The sequence below is a fragment of the Eulemur rufifrons genome, chromosome 8 (assembly GCF_041146395.1).
Source record: "Eulemur rufifrons isolate Redbay chromosome 8, OSU_ERuf_1, whole genome shotgun sequence".
Lineage (NCBI taxonomy): Eukaryota > Metazoa > Chordata > Mammalia > Primates > Lemuridae > Eulemur > Eulemur rufifrons.
The window spans coordinates 96,283,170-96,302,661 of NC_090990.1; the positions used below are offsets into that span (position 1 = coordinate 96,283,170).

Here is a 19,492-nt window from a genome sequence, read left to right on the forward strand (position 1 = left end):
CCTCCTCGGCCCTTCCCGTCTGTCTGCCCGCTTCCGGCTCCTGGTGCTCAGGCCCGTGTCGGCCGCCCTCTGGGTGCAGTCCCACTGTGGTGCCCTCTGTGGCACTTTGACAGCCCTTCCCCAGGGGGACTGTCCCTCCAGAAGGGTCTCCACACAGCTTTCCCAAAGCTGAGGAGGGACCTTCCCAGCAGGGGGCACACAGATTTTTTTTCCAGCATTTTTGGGAGAATCAACTCAGTCTTGGAACTGGGCTCCTCCAGCCCATTCCAGGCCCCACTTGCTGCCTGTCTCTGGCCTGGGGAGTCTCAGACACGCCCTAGCCTGTCCCCACCCCCTTTCTCCTGGCTGGATGCCTTCTGCAGGCTTGTGGCTCTTCTCTGCCAGGACTCATCTGAATTGGCCCCTGTGACTCTCCAAATGCTAAGGTTCAAGCTCCCAATCCCTGCTTCAGCCCGGCTCCCACCTCCTTCAGCCCTTTGCCCAGGCTGCTGTCCTTGCCTGCAAAACTCCCCCACCTCTCCCTTCTCGGCCTCCTTCTTGGCCTGTGTTGGTTTTGCAGAAAGTCCAACTGGCCTTACCTTGTTCTATCATCCTGGTCTCTCCCCTACTCCCAGACAAGGGGAAGTTGTGTTTATTATGCTTGCCCTGCTTGGGGGTGTCCTGTTTACCCCCAACTCCCTCAGACATGGCTTCCCTGGAGGGCAGGGGCCACGTCTCCTCCTCTTTCAGTATCTGCTCCCTTGAGAGCTCAGAATGTCTCTCTGAGTCGACCTCCTCTAAAATCAGAGTGATGGATAAAGTTTGTACGAGGGACTCCTCCCCCAACGTGAGGTGTTGACAATAGCCAATGCCTGTGGTAACTTCAGGGAGATGGGATGGAAAAACCACACACATCCCCCAAATCCTTCTCAAAGGTGCATGTGAACGTTGCCCTCCCTGACTGCACCATTGAGGATGCCCCTAATCCTTTGACCAACAGACTCTGCCGGAAGCTCTTCCCTGTACAGCATGCAGGCTCTTCATTCATAGTTCATTAAGGACTTGAGGATATGCCGTGTCTGTGACCAGTGCCACTAAAAAACTGAGCAACAGGTCCTTGGTCAGGAGCCGAGCTTGCTGTCATAACATTGTTCCTGTGGGGAAATCTGATTCCTTCCTTTAATAAACATTAGCCTTTCCTGGAGTGCAGCACACAGTCTGACAGAGAGGAGTGGAGACGGAAGAATCGCCCACCCAGCCCCCACCTCTCTGTCCACCCAGAATCTGTAAGCCAGTAACACCGCATTCATGCCCCCAGGCCAGACCCCTCCTGCATTTCCCATTCACTGGTTGGCTTAGATGTTTAACAGACATCTCGAACTCAGCAAGCCCCAACACCATCTCTGATTGTCCCTGAATCTACCCTGCCGTCTCTGGTGATGGCCATTCTGTCCTTCTGTAACTCCTCTCTTTCTCTCGCCACTCCCCCACCACATCCACTCCGGGTGGGGAGTCGTCGTAGTTTCTCGCCTGGGTTACATACAGCCTTAGTGTTCCCGCTGATCTCCCGGCCTCCTCCCTTCCACCTATGATCTGTTCTCAGCAGAGAAGCTGGAGAGAGAGTTAAGTGATTCTTCTGCTCAAGCCCCTGAGGTGGCTTCCCCAGGTCAGGATCCTTACACTGGTCTCCTGCCTGCGCCCCTCATCACTCTCATCCACACTTTCGTTAACCCACAGCACTTACCCCTCCCAGCATGCTGTATAGTCTATTAGGATTTTTGAGTCACCCCGTTTTCCTGACACTGTCAGCTCCAATAGGCTGTTTTAGTCATTAATCTTTGTCTGTTTTATTCATTAATGTACTTAAGCTCCCCAAAAGTGCCAGGCGTATAGGAGACAATAAATACTGTTTCAAGGAAGGAAAGAAGATGGGGGAGATGGACCAACTGCGGTAGGAGGAGTTAACCCCCAGCCCCAGAGCAGTTACTGGGGAGCAGCCTGTCTCCTTGTGGGGGCCAAGAGGTCCCTAAGAGACTTGGCAGGTTGTCTGAACCCAGACAACTGATTATGCTGCCCGCAAGTGGGAGGTGCAGACATGGAATCTCCCAACCTGGGAATTTGGGCTTCCTCAGTGGAGGAGCTGTCTGAAGAATGACCATTTACTGCCCACCTGCACATCCCCCACCCTCCGCATTAACCACTAAGTTCACAAGTATGTTTTGGCGACACGCTTATTCTGTGTCAGTGGTGACACTGGGGTATTAAAACTGATCCTCCCAGGAGCAACCAGCTTCCCAAGGGAGACCATTAACCTCCTTTGGAAAAATTAAAGAATGACACACACAATTGTTGATTCAGTTCCATACAAAGCTAGGGGAACGGATGCTATGAGATCACTTGGGGGAAGGAATCTGGGAGGAGGACTGCCCAGGGCTGGGCCTGGAAGCATTTGGTTGGAGACTAAGGTGGATAAAGGATATGTTTCAGGCTGGGAGGTAGGGGAAAGAGCCTGGCTAAAGGGGCAGAGTGTGTGAGCATGTCAGGGTCAGGAAACAGACAAGAGGCAGGTCTGTCTAGAATGGAGGGTCTGAATTAGGACTGCCAATGGCTGAGTCATTTCCATCTTAAGGCCTTTGAGGATTCAGGCTGGGAGAGAGGGAAGGAAGGTGTATCTTTCAGCTGCTCTGCTCCCCAGCAGGTGGGCTGAAAGACAAGTATGGTCTAACAAGCCAGCAACTTTGGAATGACTGATGCACTGTCCTTCTGTGTCAGACCATACCTGCCGCCCCAAGTCATTGTCCCTATTGTTTGGAAAGCCTCCTTCAGCAGCTCGGGGGCTCCATCTCGATGAGACTCTGCATGCTGCAGGAGTGGGCATGAGGGGGGCTGGATTCACAGGCGCTTAGGGTGGAGGACAGTTCCTCCAAAGCAGTCTCAGCACTCCCCACCATTATGAACCTTGGGTCCTGAATGTTTTGGGACTTTCTGGAGCTGAGTAGGCAGGAGTCAGGCCAGTTGGTAGAGAAGCTGACCAGGACACTTTGGGCTGAGGGTGCTGTGGGAGGCCCTCTTTGCCCAAAGATGTCTTGCAGCCCTTCTATCCTCAGGTTCATGAAGAAGGAACCCCACCAACACCTGGTTACAGGCATGTCCCAGTTGTCCTGGGTGGAGTGGAGTCAGGGCAGAGGAAGAAATGGCTTTTCCTCCTCAGGTCAATTTACATTTAAATTATTAGGTTGAATCATACGAAATTACCTATATTTGACCATTTTTAAACTCATAAAAATGACAATGACAAGTGATTCAACCCAATATATTATTCAGCCTCCAAATATTTCTTCCTTTTAAAACCTCTGTTCCCTGATAATTAAGTACCAATTAACTATTGACTTACCCTAAAACTTGCTCTTCTTTCTGTATTTCCGGTTTCGGGAAATGGCACCTCCATCCACCTGGTTACTCATGTTAGAGACTTCAGTGTTATACTCAGTGTCATCCTGTCCTCCACCCCGGATCCCAAGTCCTGTCTATTCTAGCTTCTAAATAGGTACCGAATCCACCACTCCTTTCCCCTCTTTCTCTCCGCCCTAATTCCCAGTGCTCATAGTTTCTTGCTGGGATTCCTGCACTAACTGCAGGCTGCAGGGAGAATTCAGTCCATTCTCCCTGCAGCCGCCGGAGTGGTCTTTTAAAAACACATGTCTGATCATGTTGCTTCCCTTCTTAAAGCTCTTCAGTGGTCTCCTTTTACATTTATAATTAACTTTTACATCTTACACATCCTGCCTGATCTGAGCCCTGCTGTCCTCTCCTCCCAGAGTCCGTCTTGCTCATAGTCCTCTGGCCTGAGGACCTCCCCTCACACGTGCTGAGACCTTTCCAGAGGCCTTTCACGTATGCCCCTTGCTTTGCTAACTCCTCCTCTCCCTGCTGGTCCCAGCTTGCACGTCTGTTCCTTGGGGAGGCCCTTTGTGTTGTCCACCCGCCGGCTGTATTTGGCTTCCTTGTTATTCTTGCTCACGGGTTTCAGTTATTTTCTTCTACAGAGCTTAGCACAACTTACACATTCGTATTTATGAGTTCAGAGTCTGTCTCTCCCAACTAGATGGCAAGCCCCATGAGTGGGGGGACCTGTCTGTTGTGTTCACAGCTATATTCCGGTGTCTCTGGCATGGTGCAGGGACTCACTAAAGACGTGCTGAGCGATGAACGCTGGAGCCGGTGGCTCAGTCCTCCAGGAAATCGGGCGGGGCCTGTTGTCGCAGGTGCGATCCCAGACCCCCTGTGCTGTGCTGCCGCTGAGCCGCTGAGCCGCAGTGAGAGCCCACGGTGTGCTTCCAGTCACGGGGGCAGGGCCAGGGCTCAGGGGTGGGTAGGAATTATGATACGAAAAGTCCAGGGGGAGAGGTCCCCATAACCAGGCCTGTCTGGAACACTTATGATTATAAATCAAGCTAACAAATTGTGACATAAAATATGTTCTGTCCTCCTGGCTTGACAAATATACCTTCGAAATGACCTGGAAAGCCAGGTTTGGATCCAGAAATCTTGAACTCTGGGGTTTCCTGCCAGAACTTAGTAGCATAGGAAGAACTGGCCCTAGGCCTGAGGCCGGACCCCTTCTCTTCTCACTTGCAGCTCCGTCAACACTGTGAAGGGCCTTGTGCCCACAGGTGTGGACACTTGGGATTCATCCACACGCCCCCCGAAGACTGCTCCTTAGCTACCCTCAGACCCGGGGCTGCACATATAGGCAGTTTAGTCCATTTTTGGTGGGATGAACCCAGGAGGCAGGCCCCAGAATTCCCTTCGGATCCCTGGAACATGATCTAGAAGGGGGAGCGTGAATTGCAGGTGGATGTCCCCTTTACTCTTTGCCCACGGAGGAGCCAGAGCAGGCCTTCTGTAGTGCAGGCCAGGGCAGCAGCCTTCTCGCCTTGGCATAAGGGTGATGCCGTCTGTGCTCGTGGTGTCCTGGGGGTGCCTGGGCAGGGAATGGACATAGCCTCCAGAAGGATAGACCCTCTATTAGCTGCTGCCTGGAGTTGCCTGAGACTCTGGCTGCTAGCTCTGGCCTCTGGTGGAGAATCCCCTCTCAGGTGAGCACATGGGTGAGAGCTCCACCTTCTCCTGACAGCTCAGGCCTCAGGACACTATGAAAACTGGGAGCCTCAGTCCTTCCTGCAGTGGCCAGGCCTGTGGTCAGTCCTTCTGCCATGTGCCTCCCTCGAGTTCCCATGCTGAGGCATCCCTGAAAGCGGGGATCTGTGTGCAGTGCTCAGGAGGAATCCAAAGGATGTGTGTGAGATTGCTAGGGATTTTCTGGGAATATCCTGGCTGTAGGGTTGTTGTCATCAACGAGGGGCAGGAGGGATGTCAGTGTACTTCTGAGCAGGGCAAAGAGAGGGCCAGACTACTAGCTGATTGTGGCTGCTTTGTAGGGGGGTGGGCTTGGAGGGTAATGGGTCCCTGGCCTGGAGAGCAGGACCACAGTGAATGTGCCAGAGCCCCGAGCTCCTGCACTTAAACTGGCTGAAGGTAGGTAGGAGTATGGCAAGTGGGTCAGGTGGGCAGGCATACCTCAGACCTCATTTTCTCTCCGGCTAGGCTGAGATTGGATAATTTTATTTGACTTTGGAAAACTCCCGAGGAGTCTGAGGATCCCCGGCCAGGGGGTGTAGGCTTGAAGGCCAACAGGGTGGGCTGGCAGGCAGAACTGAGTGCATCAGCATCTCAGCCCAAGCAACCCCACCAGGATCCCTGCCCCAGGAGGGTGGCACCAGCCCCCAGCACTTGTGAGCAGGCTGCTTTCCCTTTTCTGCACCACCTAGAAGGGAAACCGAAGACAACCTACTAGCCTGGATGTTGCGGTGTTCTGGGAACATAGTTAAGCAAAAGCCCAATGCTGCTGTGGGACCTGCCCTGAGAAACCACCCTGGCATACTGTCTTCAATTCCCAACTGAAGCTTTATTCCCAGACAGAGGCTCTGTCCCTTTCCCCTTTCCCCTGGGGACCTCATTGGGAACAGAGGTCTCACAGGCCAGGAGATGCCATTGAGCTCACGCTGGGGGCTGTAGCCCTGTTTATTCACTGGATTGTTTGTCGACATGCCGCTTCCCCACCAGACTGCGAGCTCTCTGAGGGCAGGGGCTGTGATGCTGCTTCTTAGCCGTCTCTGCATCCCCAACGATGCTGACACTGCGTGGGTGCTCAGGAAATGCCTACTGAATGCACAGACGGGTGCGTTTCCTGTTCTACAGATTCCTGTTCAAACTTTGTTTTTGTACTTTATTTTGTTAAACCAACTACTGCTTCTGACCAGAAGTCCTGCAACTCCTCCCTGCCCCCTGAAGAGGAGTGTCCTTGACCTCAGCCAGGCTGATCAAGTCCCGTTGGTGAGGAATTGGTCTTCAGGGAGCAACCGGGGAAGAGAAAACAGAACAGAATTATTTTGCAGAGGTCCCAGAGGTCTGCATCCTCAAGGCCACCTGGCTTCGTCCCTTCTGAGGCTTGGTTGGTCAACATTTTCTTTGGTTCTCTGAGTTACCACAACTTCCTAATAGATTGCTACTTTTGCTTTAGTTAATACCAGAGTTGGTTTCTGTTGCTTGTTTCCAAAGAGCTCTAATACAAGTGTTTTCCCATCATTTGTAAATACTCTAAAGCCCATGAAATTTTTAATGGCTATATGTATTACATTTGCTTATTTGACTGATTTGTGGGTGGTTTTTTTGGTGTTTTCCTGATAATGGTATTGCTATTTTCTATCAGTCTCTTTCCTGATCTGAGAATTTCCCCAAACAACATGCTGAGATAAATGGCAGAAGAAAGAAAACTAGAATTAATCTTCTTTAGAGAAGTCACAGCTTGTTTCTAACACCTTAGTAGAATCCTTTCACTGGCCTCTCTCTTGTCCTTCTGTTTATTCATTCTTTTTTTCTTTTATTTTTAAATTTTATTTATTTATTTCAGAGTCAGAGTCTCGCTATGTTGCCCAGGCTGGTCTCCAACTCCTGGGCTCACGTGATCCTCCTGCCTCAGCCTCTCAAGTAGCTGGGACTACAGATGCATGCCACCTTGCTTGGCCATTCTTTTTTAAATTTACAATTCATTTTTAATGTTGGAAGCATCTCATAGATTGTCTAGGGTAGGCATGGCAAATTGGTTTCGTCTTGGCTCCCACCTTCAGTTGATTGGTAGGGATAATTTGAGCATTGTATCCGGACTCAGTGGGAAAAGTGAGTCATAATTAATTAGCCATGTCTGACATGGTCCCGGAAGACATATTTGTCATTCCTATCTGTTATGAAAAGTCTCTGTGTCTATACTGTTGCACTGAGGTGGTTTCTGCGTAAGCACATTCATTGAAATGGCTCACTTCATATTTGGATTTATTTCTCCATTTGTTAGAAAGTTTTTCCCGGTGCAAAGAATGTTCTGAAGCCCACAATGTTCCATGCTATGTGGCCCCAGGCCATCTCTCTGGACCCTTCCTCTTCCACTCTCTCTCCCTGGTGCAGTGTGAGGGCCTGGACTGACTTAGGTAACCTAAAGCTAACTCTGACTCTGCCACTGACTAATTGTGCAATTCTAGGGGAGTAACAATCTCTTTGGGCCTTGGATTTTTACCTGAGAAATACAAAAACTTGAAGTGAGTAACCACAAATTTCCTTCTGGCTTTAAGATCCTTTTACTCATATGAGTCACAGCTGCCTTTTGGTGACAGACTCCATCAGCCCCAGTTATATAGTCTGGGCCTAGGTGAGGACCTATGCCCCTCTGAGCTTTTTGTTCCAGGTTAAACACGACCAGTTTCTTTAATCATTTCTCATATGATAAGCTTTCTGGAATTTTCACATTCTGGTCTTTCTCTTCTGGACACACAAGTTTTCCAGGGTCTTCCAGAAAGTGTGGCTTCCAGAAGTGGACCCAGGCTAGTCGTGCTGTGGGAGCATCCCCACTGCTTACCATGTGGTCAGCCTGTGGTCCAGACATTGACCAGGCACAGCCCGAGGGGAGGCAGCCACTAAAATATTCCTGGACCTGGGGATAGTTGTATTTTGTAGTTTTAGAGGCTCTTCCTTCAGGCTGCATACAGAACAGATGCAGGGAGCCATGGAGTCAAATCTGGAAGGAGATGGTGCTTCCCTCGAAGATCAGTAAGAAACCAAGAGCTGATTAATTGGACAGGTGCTATTTCTTAGTAAACATGGAAGAAAGGTTTGCCAGAGATGTCATTAATGTTTGCAGATTTTTTTAAATGAGGGTGTTTATATCTACACTGATGAAAAGAATGTCCTTTCCAACCCTTCTTTCTTGTTGTGCTCCCACCATTCTCTCTGATACCATGTCACATGACCCCTTCGCTCTAGCAGCTCTTGTATTTGTCCTTTGCACAGAAGGATGGGTGCAAAGGCAAGGAAAATTAAATGAAAACAAGAAAAAGCAAAAGCAGATTTGGAAAGGTTCTGGCATGACCAAGAGCCTACAGGAAACAATGATGCAAAGGTTATTCTGGGAGAAGTCTGACACCAAGACTGATGGGAGACTATCCCTGCCATCCTACCTTTAAGGAAGGGGTGTTTTGAAGCCCGCAGGTCCCATGTGATATGGCCCTGGGCCACCTCTCTGGACCCTTCCCCTTCCACTCTCCCTCTCTTGCTTAGATCCAGCCACTCGGCCTCCACTCTGTTCTTCGTAAACACCAACCATACTCTCACTTTAGAGTCTGCATTTTCTGGGGTCTCTGGAACACTCTTCTCCCCGGCTTGGCTTCCTCACTGGGCCTCTGTTCAAATCTTGCCTCATCAGAAAGTGTTCTCAGAGTCCTTTATCTAAGATCCCTTTTCCCAACACATCATTCTGTAGCCCTTTACTCTGCCTTATCTTTCTTAACAGAACCTGTCAGACATCAGACATATACTCACTTGTTTATTTATATTATCTAGAACACAAACTCCACAAAGGCAAGGACTTGGCTTTGTCCACTACTGATTCTCCAGTGCCTCGAAGTGTACCCAGCACATGCTGAGCCCTCAGTCAATATTTGTCGTGGTGTGACTTTTATAGCATCAATATCAATACTTATTAGCACAAAAATTGGTCTCATGGGAGTATTTTGTGTTTTTTGGTGAAGGGTTAATTAGTCCACTAGTTGACAAGTGAGTCATTGAGGTTGGGAACCTTAGTTTATTTGAGCAGCGTGGATCTGTTCAGAAAGGCCCTGGTGCACCACACTATAAAACCACTGTCTGTCTAAACAAGGTGGCTAAGAGTCACCTTGTGAAGGGAGAACCACGAGTCCCACCCCATCCAGAGCTGCTCTGATCTGAGGTGGGCCCTGGAGACAAGGAGAAGAAAGGTGGGGAGTGGCATGTGTGTTCTCCCCACAGAACCATCCGGGCTCATTGCTAGATCCTGGGCTTTCTTTTTCATATCATTTTTAGGGACTGAGGCCAGTTTTGCTTGATTCAGTGACCAGACATGAGCAATGCCTCTAAGTGGCAGGTGAGGATGGCACAAGCTGCCAGGTCAGGTGGCCACGTGTACTGTTCAGGTGGACTTGGGGGAAGGTGATAGGAGAGAAGTGGGTATAGGAAAGGGAGAAAGGAGGACTAGGTAAAGCCAGGGCCATCGGGGCCTCTGAGCAGAGCCAGGCAGGGAAAGACTGGGAGCAGTCGAGCGTAGGAGCCGTGATGGGAATCTGGAGGCCACTTGTGCTGATCATTTGTCCAAGGTGAAGTGACTGTCCAGGAACTGGGGAGAGGTCCTTGGACAGGACTGACATCCTAGGTGGAGAGATTGAAGCCACCCTTGGAAAACAGTACTTCAAAACCCTTGTTTCTTCAGTGTCTCCTTCCTCTCTATTATCAAGACTTAAGTGGGAGCCTAGAAAAAAATCCACGTACACCTGGGTGACAGTAACCATGAACCTTATCAATGACTGATCCCTGAGGATAAGTTTAGCTCATCAAGTTTTTTCCAGTGGTGATACCCCAGAGGGCTTTTCTAGACAGAATCACTCAGCATCAGAATGTATTATATTTTCTAAAGATGGCCACGATAATAACTTCCATCCTATATGTCAAAGTGACTTTCACAATCCTCCCATTGAGCAGTGGGGTCTTTGTCTGCTCCCCTTGCGCTTGGGTTGATCTTCTGCATTTGCATCTGAAAATGAGTGGAGATAAAGGTGCCAGAATACTCCAGCACCCTTTCCTTCCATAATTTTCCTGCATAGCTTTTCCTAGCTCTTTACTCTCCCAGTCTCAGGCAGAAAGACTCATCCTGAGCTGAGCTGCTTTTCTTGAAGTTGTGCTAGAACTTCCTGTTGGCTGGGGCAAATTCGAAATCTCTTTTCCTGGTCACTGTGCTGGAGAGTGAGGAGAGAACCTCCACTCCCAGCCCCAGATCCTGCGGGAGACATGAGGGCTGTTGGAGATGGTGAGGATGGCTATTAGTAAGATGTTACCTGCAAAATGGCACCCACCTCAACCACAGGATGTCAACCATCCTTGGTGTGTACAACTGCAATTTACCTGTGAGGGGCTCACAACTCAGATGACCTGAAAGTCCTCCAGGCCAGACACAGAAGCCCCTGTCCCCTACCTCTTACCTCCCACCCATTTCTAGACCTTTTCTTATGATAACACCTGGGTCATCCGGAAGCATCTGGATCTCAAGTTACAGGGGGTGGGGCTGGAGCTGGCGGTGGGTAATTCAGAGTTTCTCTGTTAGTTCAAATGTCTAATGTCTGTTAGAGCTCAGGACCTGGGCTGGAGGCTATCATTTGGTGCCAGTTGGTTAACGCTTTATGAACAGAGGTCGGGGAGTGAATGCCTTGGACAGTTAATGGAGAACTTCCATTGTCCTTGAGGGAACATCCTGTTTGGCCGATCTTGTCCAGAGAAGAGCCAGGATATGCAAAGTGGGGAGAGAGAAGGGGGAAGGTTGGCCAGTGCTTGCTGTCCTCCCAGTGTGACAGCTACCCAGGCTGCTCCTGGAAGGCAGGATGGAGTCCCGGGGAAGACTGAGGACCATGGTGGCTTCCAGGCACCAGCTCTGTCCCAGAGTGTCATGTGCCTGGGCAGTGGGGTTCTTGGTGATGCAGGCTTCCACTTACATTGTCCCTCATGGCAGATCCTACACAAGGGGGTTCTCTGTCTCTGGAGCCACTCTGTCAGCACAGAGATCTTTCTTTTTCCCTGGTGAGAAGATCAGAAAAAAAGTTACCTTTCCAGTGTTTGGACTCTTGGCATCCTTGACCTGGCCCCAGGCCTCTGAATCCTAAGTATCCTAACCCAGGATCACCTTAGGCAAATAACTTTCTCCTGATTTTCCAAGAGCCTAGAAAAGAAGGCTCTTCAGGAACAGGAAGTTCTTCCTAATGTCTAACCTTGATCAGAAACTACGCCATACACTGAGCTGTGGAAGGTGTGGGCAGTTGGGGCTGTGGTGGACCCAGGTAAGTGACTGGCCAGAAGCCACATGGCAGAACCAGGACCAGCCTCAGGACTACCCGCAGGGAGGCTATCCCCTATCTCAGGTGGTTTGGTCCTCTCTGTCCCTTCTCAGTGGCCAAAGCTGCTATTTTCTGAGCCTAGAAAACATTAGAGTAAATGAAAGAAGCCAGTCACAAAGGACCATTTAGTGTATAGTTCCATTTATATGAAATGTTCAGAACTGACAAAAGCATAGAGACAGAATGTGGGTTAGTGGTTGCCTAGGGCTGAGGGGGGGAATGGGAGTTGGAGGGTGATGGCTAAGGGGCTATGGGTTTTTTGGGGGGCGGGGTAATGAAAATATTTTAAAATTGGTTGTGACAATAGATACAGGGCTCTGAATATGCTAAAAGCCATTACATTGTACACTTTAAATAGGTGAATTCTGTACATGTAAATTATATCTCAATAAAGCTAATTTCTTTTAAACTGCTCTTTTCCTGGCATTCACCTTGTTGTCACAAATCCTGGGGACGCTGGGGGATAAAGGGCCAGGGCCAGACCCTCTCCATAGCAGACAGGGCCTGCAGGTGGCGTGCAGCCTCAGCTGCTCCCTCCTCCCTCCTCCCCACCGGAAAGAATAGCAGGAATCAGCCACCGGCTTCTCCCATGTTTTGTGGCTGGGCCAAGACTCTGCCTTCTAGGACACACTCATCACAGTGAGGTGTCAGTGCCTCCCCTTTGCTGACCTGCCTACTCTTTCCACCCTGGGGCCTGCCAGCTCACACAGCCCGAGATGGGAAGAGCCATGAAGCCCAGGTCGGTCAGGTGGTTCTTTCAGGGCTAGGACATCCTGGGGCAGAGGCAGGGGCTGTGCTGGGTGGAGAGCTCGGAATCTAGACTGATCTTGGAGTTTCCCCTTCCCCCTCTTTGCAAGAAGGCGGCCCTGTCAGCCACTGGCGGGAGAGAGGCTTCTCCCAGGGAGCCATATCCTAGGAATGGTAGGCAAGAAGGGGTGGGATTCATCCATACTTTCACTCCACAAATGTTTATCGGTACCAGCTAAGAAACCACTGTGTTCTGGGAACCACTGGGTATGCCCAGTGGTGACCCAGCCTCTGCCTTTAAAGGGCTCAGAGTCCAGTGGGGGAGTAAGTGCACTTAGTTCTGTGAGTGGACAAGCAATGGAGATTAAAGGAAGGACATTAACCAGTCTGAGAGTGGGGGAGAAGGTCAGGAAAGGCTTCCTGGAGTAAGCACACCTTGAAGATTGAGTGGGAGATACCCCAAGGAAGGACGGAAATTGGGTGGCTATCATGCAAAGTACATTCCAGGCAAAGTACATTCCAATGCATGAAGGTCTGAAGATGAACGTGAGAGAGTAGTTCATCTGGAGAACTGCAAAAGAAACTTCAAGTGGTTCAGCTGGTTGGAGACCAAATATGAGATGGGGAAGGCCAAGAGATGAGGTGGGAGAGGTAAGAAGGGGTGGGCCGTCTGAAGCCTGAAGAGGAGGAGGTTCCCCTCACCCCCAGTAAATCCACCTCCTCCACTTACCTCCTGCACCTGCAGGGCTCCTACCTGAGCAGCGGCCCCAGTGCCAGGCTGAGAAGAGACCAGCTAGGGTCAGGAGCAGCGAGACCGGCACCACCACCAGCAGCATGTCTTTGTAGGAGGCCTTTCCTGGTGCTGGAAATAAAGGGCTGGGGTCAGAGGTGACTTGATGCTTCCTAATCCCTCAACCATTGACCACTGGCCCTTGGCATACCTGCCTCACGATGGCAGCTCTCCCAGGGGGTGACTGTGGCCAAGTCCCAGCTGACAGGGTTGGAGACAATACAGGAATAGGCCACATCCTTTTCTCTTGGTCCCAGGGAAACACTCAGCACCTGTCCATCTGTGAAGAGGCTGTGTGCTTCCATACTTAAGTCCATTGTCCCCTCCTGTCTCCAGCTATAGGTTACGTCACTGATGTTGGGGGCCCAGCAGGACAAGAAGACCTGGCAGGTGGTGAGGGGCAGAGCATCCCCTGCTACAGCGATGAACACACGTACCACGGGCCTGGGCACTGCGTCTGGCCAAGAACAGAAGAGCAGGTGTGCGTCACAGGGAGGCTGGGGCTGAGATGCCACCTCCCACTAGGCCCCTCTTGTTCTAGAACCTTGTCTGTCTTTCCATTGCCCACTGGACAGAGCTACATATCACACTAATTCCTTAGTGTGATATTCAAAACCCTCAGGAAATGATCGTGTCCACATCTCCAGCTGTGCCTCCTGCTAGTCCTCCCCGTTCAGCCTAATCAATTTGCAGTTCTCCCAAACATGTCATGCTGTTGTGTGTCTCTCGTGCTTCCCCAGGGCCTTTCCCTTGTTGTCCTTCTGGAAACTCCTGCCCATCCCTCAAGGCCCAGCTTGGACACGTTGCTTCCTGCCTTAGCTGTGAAGCCTTTCCTAGAGGTCCAGGTGTGGCCCTGAGCTCCCAGGGGCTCCATCTGTCCCTTTCTGCAGCACTTCTCACAGTGTGTCAGTCAGCAAGAGATGACAGGCATGTAAGTCAGGCAAGAAAACAAATACATTCCTGTCCTTTTGGAGCTTACAATTTGGTGAGGAAGACAATTACTGACAAGTGATTATGAATAACTAAGAAATAATTACAAGAGTACAAAATGCTGGGAGGTAGGAGCCCAGAGGTGGGGGCTCTGTCCTGTTACCTCCCTGACCTTTGCTCTCTAGTGTGGCAAACCGTAGGTGCTAAGTGCCCGGGCCACTGGACACATTGGTGTCCTGGGCCATGGCTTCCCTTTCCTTTGTAGGTTGATGAGTAAACTCTGAGCCCCGGCAATGGGGCCAGCGGGAGAGCATTCTGGTGACAACGGGAGGGCTCAGTCTCTGACAGCATTCCAAAGTCAAGCAGAGAAAACCTTGTTAATGCCAGCTCAGTCTGGTGGGATTTGTGATATGAAAAAGGAAATGATTTGCTGAGCACACTAATAATATAAACAAAGATTACAGGGGGGATATTTACACCACTTAAGAGGACAAGCTGCTTCCAAACACGCTCAGGCACAGTAGAAACACCCATTGACATTTTCTAGTAACTGATCTGCTAATTCACATCACTCTTATCTATTGTCAAAGCAGAGCTCCTAAGGACGGCTGCTTGGCAGATTCGTGCAATTAGTTCTAATCACGCTATGTATTTGGAAGCAATAAAACAGCAATTTCCTTAAAATCTGTAATTCAGACGCTGAGAACAAGGCGTTTTAGAGCTTAGTGGTGTGGGTGCTGCATGTATTATCACATTCAATGTCCTCATTTCACATGTGCAGCAGCTGAGACTCCTAACAGGGGAGAGGCTCTGGGGCTTCCTGTGTGGTGGTGTAGGTTATTCACGGCACAAGGGCACTGGGCCAAGGGGCTAAGGGGGTGGGGTGGGGGTGCTGAAATCTAGCCAGCACTCTGCTTGCCAAGACATGCCACCTGGTTCAGGGCTGCGTGCATCCAGAAGGGCACCCTCTAATTGCATTGGCACCCTGAGTGGCTCACCCAAGGACAGCCAGTTAGCTGTCTTGGGGATCTGAGACACTTCCCCAATTTGCTTATAGCCTTTCTCTCCCTGGCTGCTTCCTTTTTCCCAGCTGCTATCCCTACTTCCCATTCTTAAATTTGGACTTTTCCCCCGGTATTCTGTCCAGATTTCTAAGGTTTTACTGAAATAGTGGTTTGGGGTTATTCACACCTTGTAGATAAATGAAAGCTAAAAGGCCATTCTTAGTTGCTACAGGTAAAATCTCTCTAAAAGAGTTCTTTTAAGAAATATAAAGATTCTATACTTTTAATTATAGTTTAATTATAACTTAATTTTAAATAAAAAACCCATTGTGTCACAGTTTAATTTGCAACATTTTTCTCCTTTTTAGCAGTACATATACTAATAGCATGTTTTGTAGTCTGTGGTGATACTTTAACACCCGTGGAGCCCAGGCCAAGCTCTGTCATGGACACTTCTGCAAATGCCACTCTGCATGGTGATACTACAATGCCCATTTTGCAAATGAGAAAGGTGATGATCAGGGAGACTAAGCATTGTGTCCAAAGCCACTGAGCCCAGAAAAGACTGAGTTGGAGTTCAGACGAGGGCTGTGAAATGGCAAAGTCTGGCTGCTCCAGATAGGAGCTCGCCTGGGAGTTCCTGCGGCATTTTCTTAGATGTGACTGCCAGGGTTAGCAACATGTCCAGAGACCAGAGGTTTCTGAAGCCCCGCCCTCCCCAGCTCCCAGGGCTCAGGATGTCTGTCTGGTGCTGTGTGGGAGAAGGGGGTCATGGAGCCAGTGTCAGGTGCACTCACCGTATACCTTGAGCTGTAAAGTCTGGGTCTGGGCCCGACCCCCGGTGTCCACCATCAGCACAGAGAAGTTGCCGCTGTCTCCAGGTTCCAGGGGCCCGAGCTCCAGGCTGAGGTTGCTGTGCAACCGGGCTCGGCCCAGGAAGCGTGAGTGGTAAAGAGTCTCCAGGGAGCCCTGAAAAAACATGGCCAGGAGCTCTTCCGAAGGCCAGAGAGATCGCCAGATGGCCTCGCGGACTTGGAAGCCAGGAGGGCGCTCTGCCACCAGCAGCACAGAGTCCCCGACCTTGCTCAGCACTTGGGCACCAGCAACTGCAATGGAAACAGCACTGAAAGAACAGACTCCCTGGTCACTCTGCCTGCTCACGTCCCCCATCCCTCTCCTGCACACAGCTGAGCTGCTATGGTGAGAATTAGGGCCCCTCCACCCTTACTCTCGCCACGCAAGTTGAGAGTGTACTTTGCCGGATCCTGGGGATAAAACAGTAAGGGAGAGAATCCGGTCCCTGTGTTCATGGAGCTCACAGAGGAAGCCAGACATGCAAGAGAGTAGTCAAAATAAATTATGTGAAGCACCATGATGGGGAAAATGGAGGGCCCCAGAAGAACACAGGTAGGGTGATAGGAGACCTCACCCAGCATTGAGGGGCTCAGAGGAGAAATGGTTAAGCTGAGACCCAAAGAAGGAATGGGAATCAGCCAGGCCAGGCTGCCCAGAGCAGGGACGGGACGGGGTAGTGTTCCAGGCAGAGGAACAGCCCTCATGAAGGCCTGCAGGGAGCAAGCATGGTGCATGGGAAACTGAGAGTAGGTCACTGCAGAGCTGGTGGGAGCCAGAGCATGCAGAGACATGAAAACAATTTTGGAGTTTGGGCTTTATCTGTAGAGCAATGGCGGGGGGGGGGGGGGCGGATCTCAGGTAGGTTTTAAGCAGGAGAGTGACACGATTAGACTCATGGTTAGGAGAGTCACTCCAGCAGAGATGTGGAGCATGCACTGGAGATGGCACAAGACTGAGGCTGTTTATTTTAATTCAAGGCAGAAGTGATGGAAATTTGAACTGAGGAAGGGAGCAACTGGTGTGGGGAGAAGTGAAAGGAACTGAGAGAGATTAAGATGGTGTAACTAGAAGGAGTTGGTAATAGATTAGCTCCGGGGAGTGAAGGAGAAAAAGGAGTCAAGGATGGCTCCCAGGTCTTTGGGATCCACTGGATGCCATTCTCTGTGGTCTGGAGCAGGAGGACAAATGACAGACGCTGAGATGGCAAGATGCTGAGTGTTTTGGGATTGTCTTTGAGCTGGAGGTGTGTGGAGACACCTCTGCTTGAAGTGCTTTTCTGACCCCTTTGCTGACTCATTTCGCTCATTCTTGAAGCATTATTGTCTCCTCTGACCTCCTCATCCCTCACTGCAGGTCACACACTCTCATGGTCCCGCAGTGGCCTGGGAACACCACTGTGACCACCCTCATCCCTCTGTTATCATCGCCTGTTTGGGAGTCAGCATCTCCCACTAGACTGTGATCCCCTCAAGGGCACTTCCTGTGCTCACCAGCGTTCAGGACCAGGCTATGGGAGAAGCTCAGAAAACAGTGTGGAATGAATGACTGAGTTCGCCAAGGACTGACCCTGTGCCTGACACTGGCACAGGGTGCAGAGCAGAATCAGAGCTGATGGTCAGAGCCCCTGGACCCAGGCGCTGTGAGTTTGGTGAAGGAGACATGTCTGGGTGGTCACTCAATTGGCCATGATGACTCCAGCCCTTCCCTGCCCCCGCCACCACGTCCATCCTGACTGGAGACGGCTTCGGTGTTCACTCGGAGTGGAGACATAGCACACAGGGAGCACTGCACTGGGTGCCAACCAAGACGAGCTTCCACCCTGTCCTGGCTCTGCCACAAATTAGCTGTGTGAACTTTGGCACGTCACCTCCCTCTCTAGGCTTCAGTGGCCTCACCTATAAAATAAGGGGGCAGCACCAGGCCAGTGACTTATCTCTTTCACCATAAAGAGACCTTTTAAAACTTATTTTTGTCTTATGTGTCCAATGATTTGAAAGATTTTGTGAGCCAAACAGTTTGAGGCCTCTTTTGAGAGTTAAGGGGTGATTTGGGGCACATGTTTAGAAATGTCGAAGGAATCTGCTGGGCCTTTGGAAGCTTCAGGGCCAGGAACACAGGCGGGGACACAGGACAAAGCACCCCCAAAGTCCCTACCAATTTCTGTTGTAAACAATGGTATCTAGGTCTTTGCCACACCCCACAGTCCTCCATCCCTGGCCCTGCAGTGCTGATGTGTGTCACATTGCTGTACGTGACCAAGGAAGGCAACTCAGGCCTTAGACTCATGGAGCGATCACCCAGTGTGGAAGAGAACCCAGGTGCCAGCCGTTCCAACATCACACCGTGGTCAGCCACCCGAAGTCCACACGTTTGGCCTGCTCCCGCCTCTCACTCCCACTGGATTCCCACCTCCCCTTCTGCAGGCTTGCAGGCAGGGACCTCAGCTTTGCCACAGGCTGTTGAAAACACTCTCCAGGGTGTTGGGAAGCCTGCTCCGCCTGCCCTCCACTTCCCTCTCCAGACTGTACGTAGATTTTCCATGTGTTAACACTGCCAGTTCTTACCATTCTCACATCCAACTTGCTCTCCAAACCAGTGGTAGCACCAGCTCAGTTTAACTTCCCTGGGTCACAAAGCAGCTCAAGTCTCACGGACAAGGATGCTCCTCATGCTGCCACCTCCTCCTTGCCAGGACCCTGCATCCTTTGTATCTGCCTGGCTTTAAATGTCCCAGAACTTGCTCCCGTCTTCCCTACCCCTCCTCGGCCTCTGGGTTCTCACTTGGGTTAAGGGGGCCCTGCCCAGACGTCCTGGTGAGGGCAGCTGGGGAGGGGCCTTCAGCTTTCTGAGGATGGGCTGCCCACCTGCCCCACTTACCTTCCCAGACAAGCAGACCCCACAGGGACCACATGGCCATCCTTCTCCAGAGAGGCAGGCAGACTCCTTTGACAACTCAAATCCAGAACATCCCAAGCTCAGTGGAGGGACGGAAGGAGCTGTTGTTCTTCTGGAAAGTCCCATGTTCAGAAGGAGGAATCTTGACTCAGAACAAGATGCCCTGAAAGTGAAAACATCCAGAATAAAGTGGAAGTTGGCCCTGGGCCTGGCTGGGCTTTCAGGAGCAGATTCTTGTAAGTCAGCCCCTTTCACGTGCACACGGTTGGCTAATGCTTGCTGACCAGCGCCCCCGCGCAAGCCTACATCCTCCTGGCTGGCTCCTGCCGGCCTCCCTGCTTCCTACTCTGTCCTGCTGCTGTCTGTCCTCATCGGAGCCACAGAGAGCCCTGTAGACTGCAGTTCCCATCTAGTCATTTCTCTGCTTAAAGTCCTCTCATGGCCTTCCCGGCCCTCAGGCTGAAGACGGAACACTTGGCTGAGCGTACACGACTCTCCTGCGCCAGCTCCAGCTGCTGTCCGGGCTGCCGGTCCACATCCATTCTGCCCTGCAGCCACCCCAGCCAGATCTCCCTCTTCTCAGAACTGGCACTGCACACTTCCGCCTGCTGTGCTTGTCCCCCACCCCCGTGTGCTGCTCCCTTCCAGACAGGCACAGCCGAGCTGTCCCCCCAGGCTTCCTGGCCACAGGCGGGCGAGAGGCCCCCTCCTCTGCCCCGTGCCTGCCCACGCTTCCCTTATCGCCCTTAGCCTGTTGTTGGTAACGGTTT

At 51.1% G+C, this 19,492-nt stretch overlaps 1 protein-coding gene across 1 annotated transcript; it reads right to left on the reverse strand.

The window, feature by feature from the left end:
- Positions 1-10,811: 10,811 nt before the first annotated feature.
- Positions 10,812-18,744, reverse strand: SLAMF8 (SLAM family member 8). The gene is made up of 4 exons (XM_069478507.1): positions 18,705-18,744; positions 13,190-13,495; positions 13,003-13,110; positions 10,812-11,184 (listed from the first exon to the last, which is right to left on the reverse strand). The coding sequence occupies exons 1-4, from the start codon at positions 18,742-18,744 to the stop codon at positions 11,123-11,125; spliced, it is 516 nt and encodes a 171-aa protein (XP_069334608.1). The 3' UTR covers positions 10,812-11,122.
- Positions 18,745-19,492: the final 748 nt, after the last annotated feature.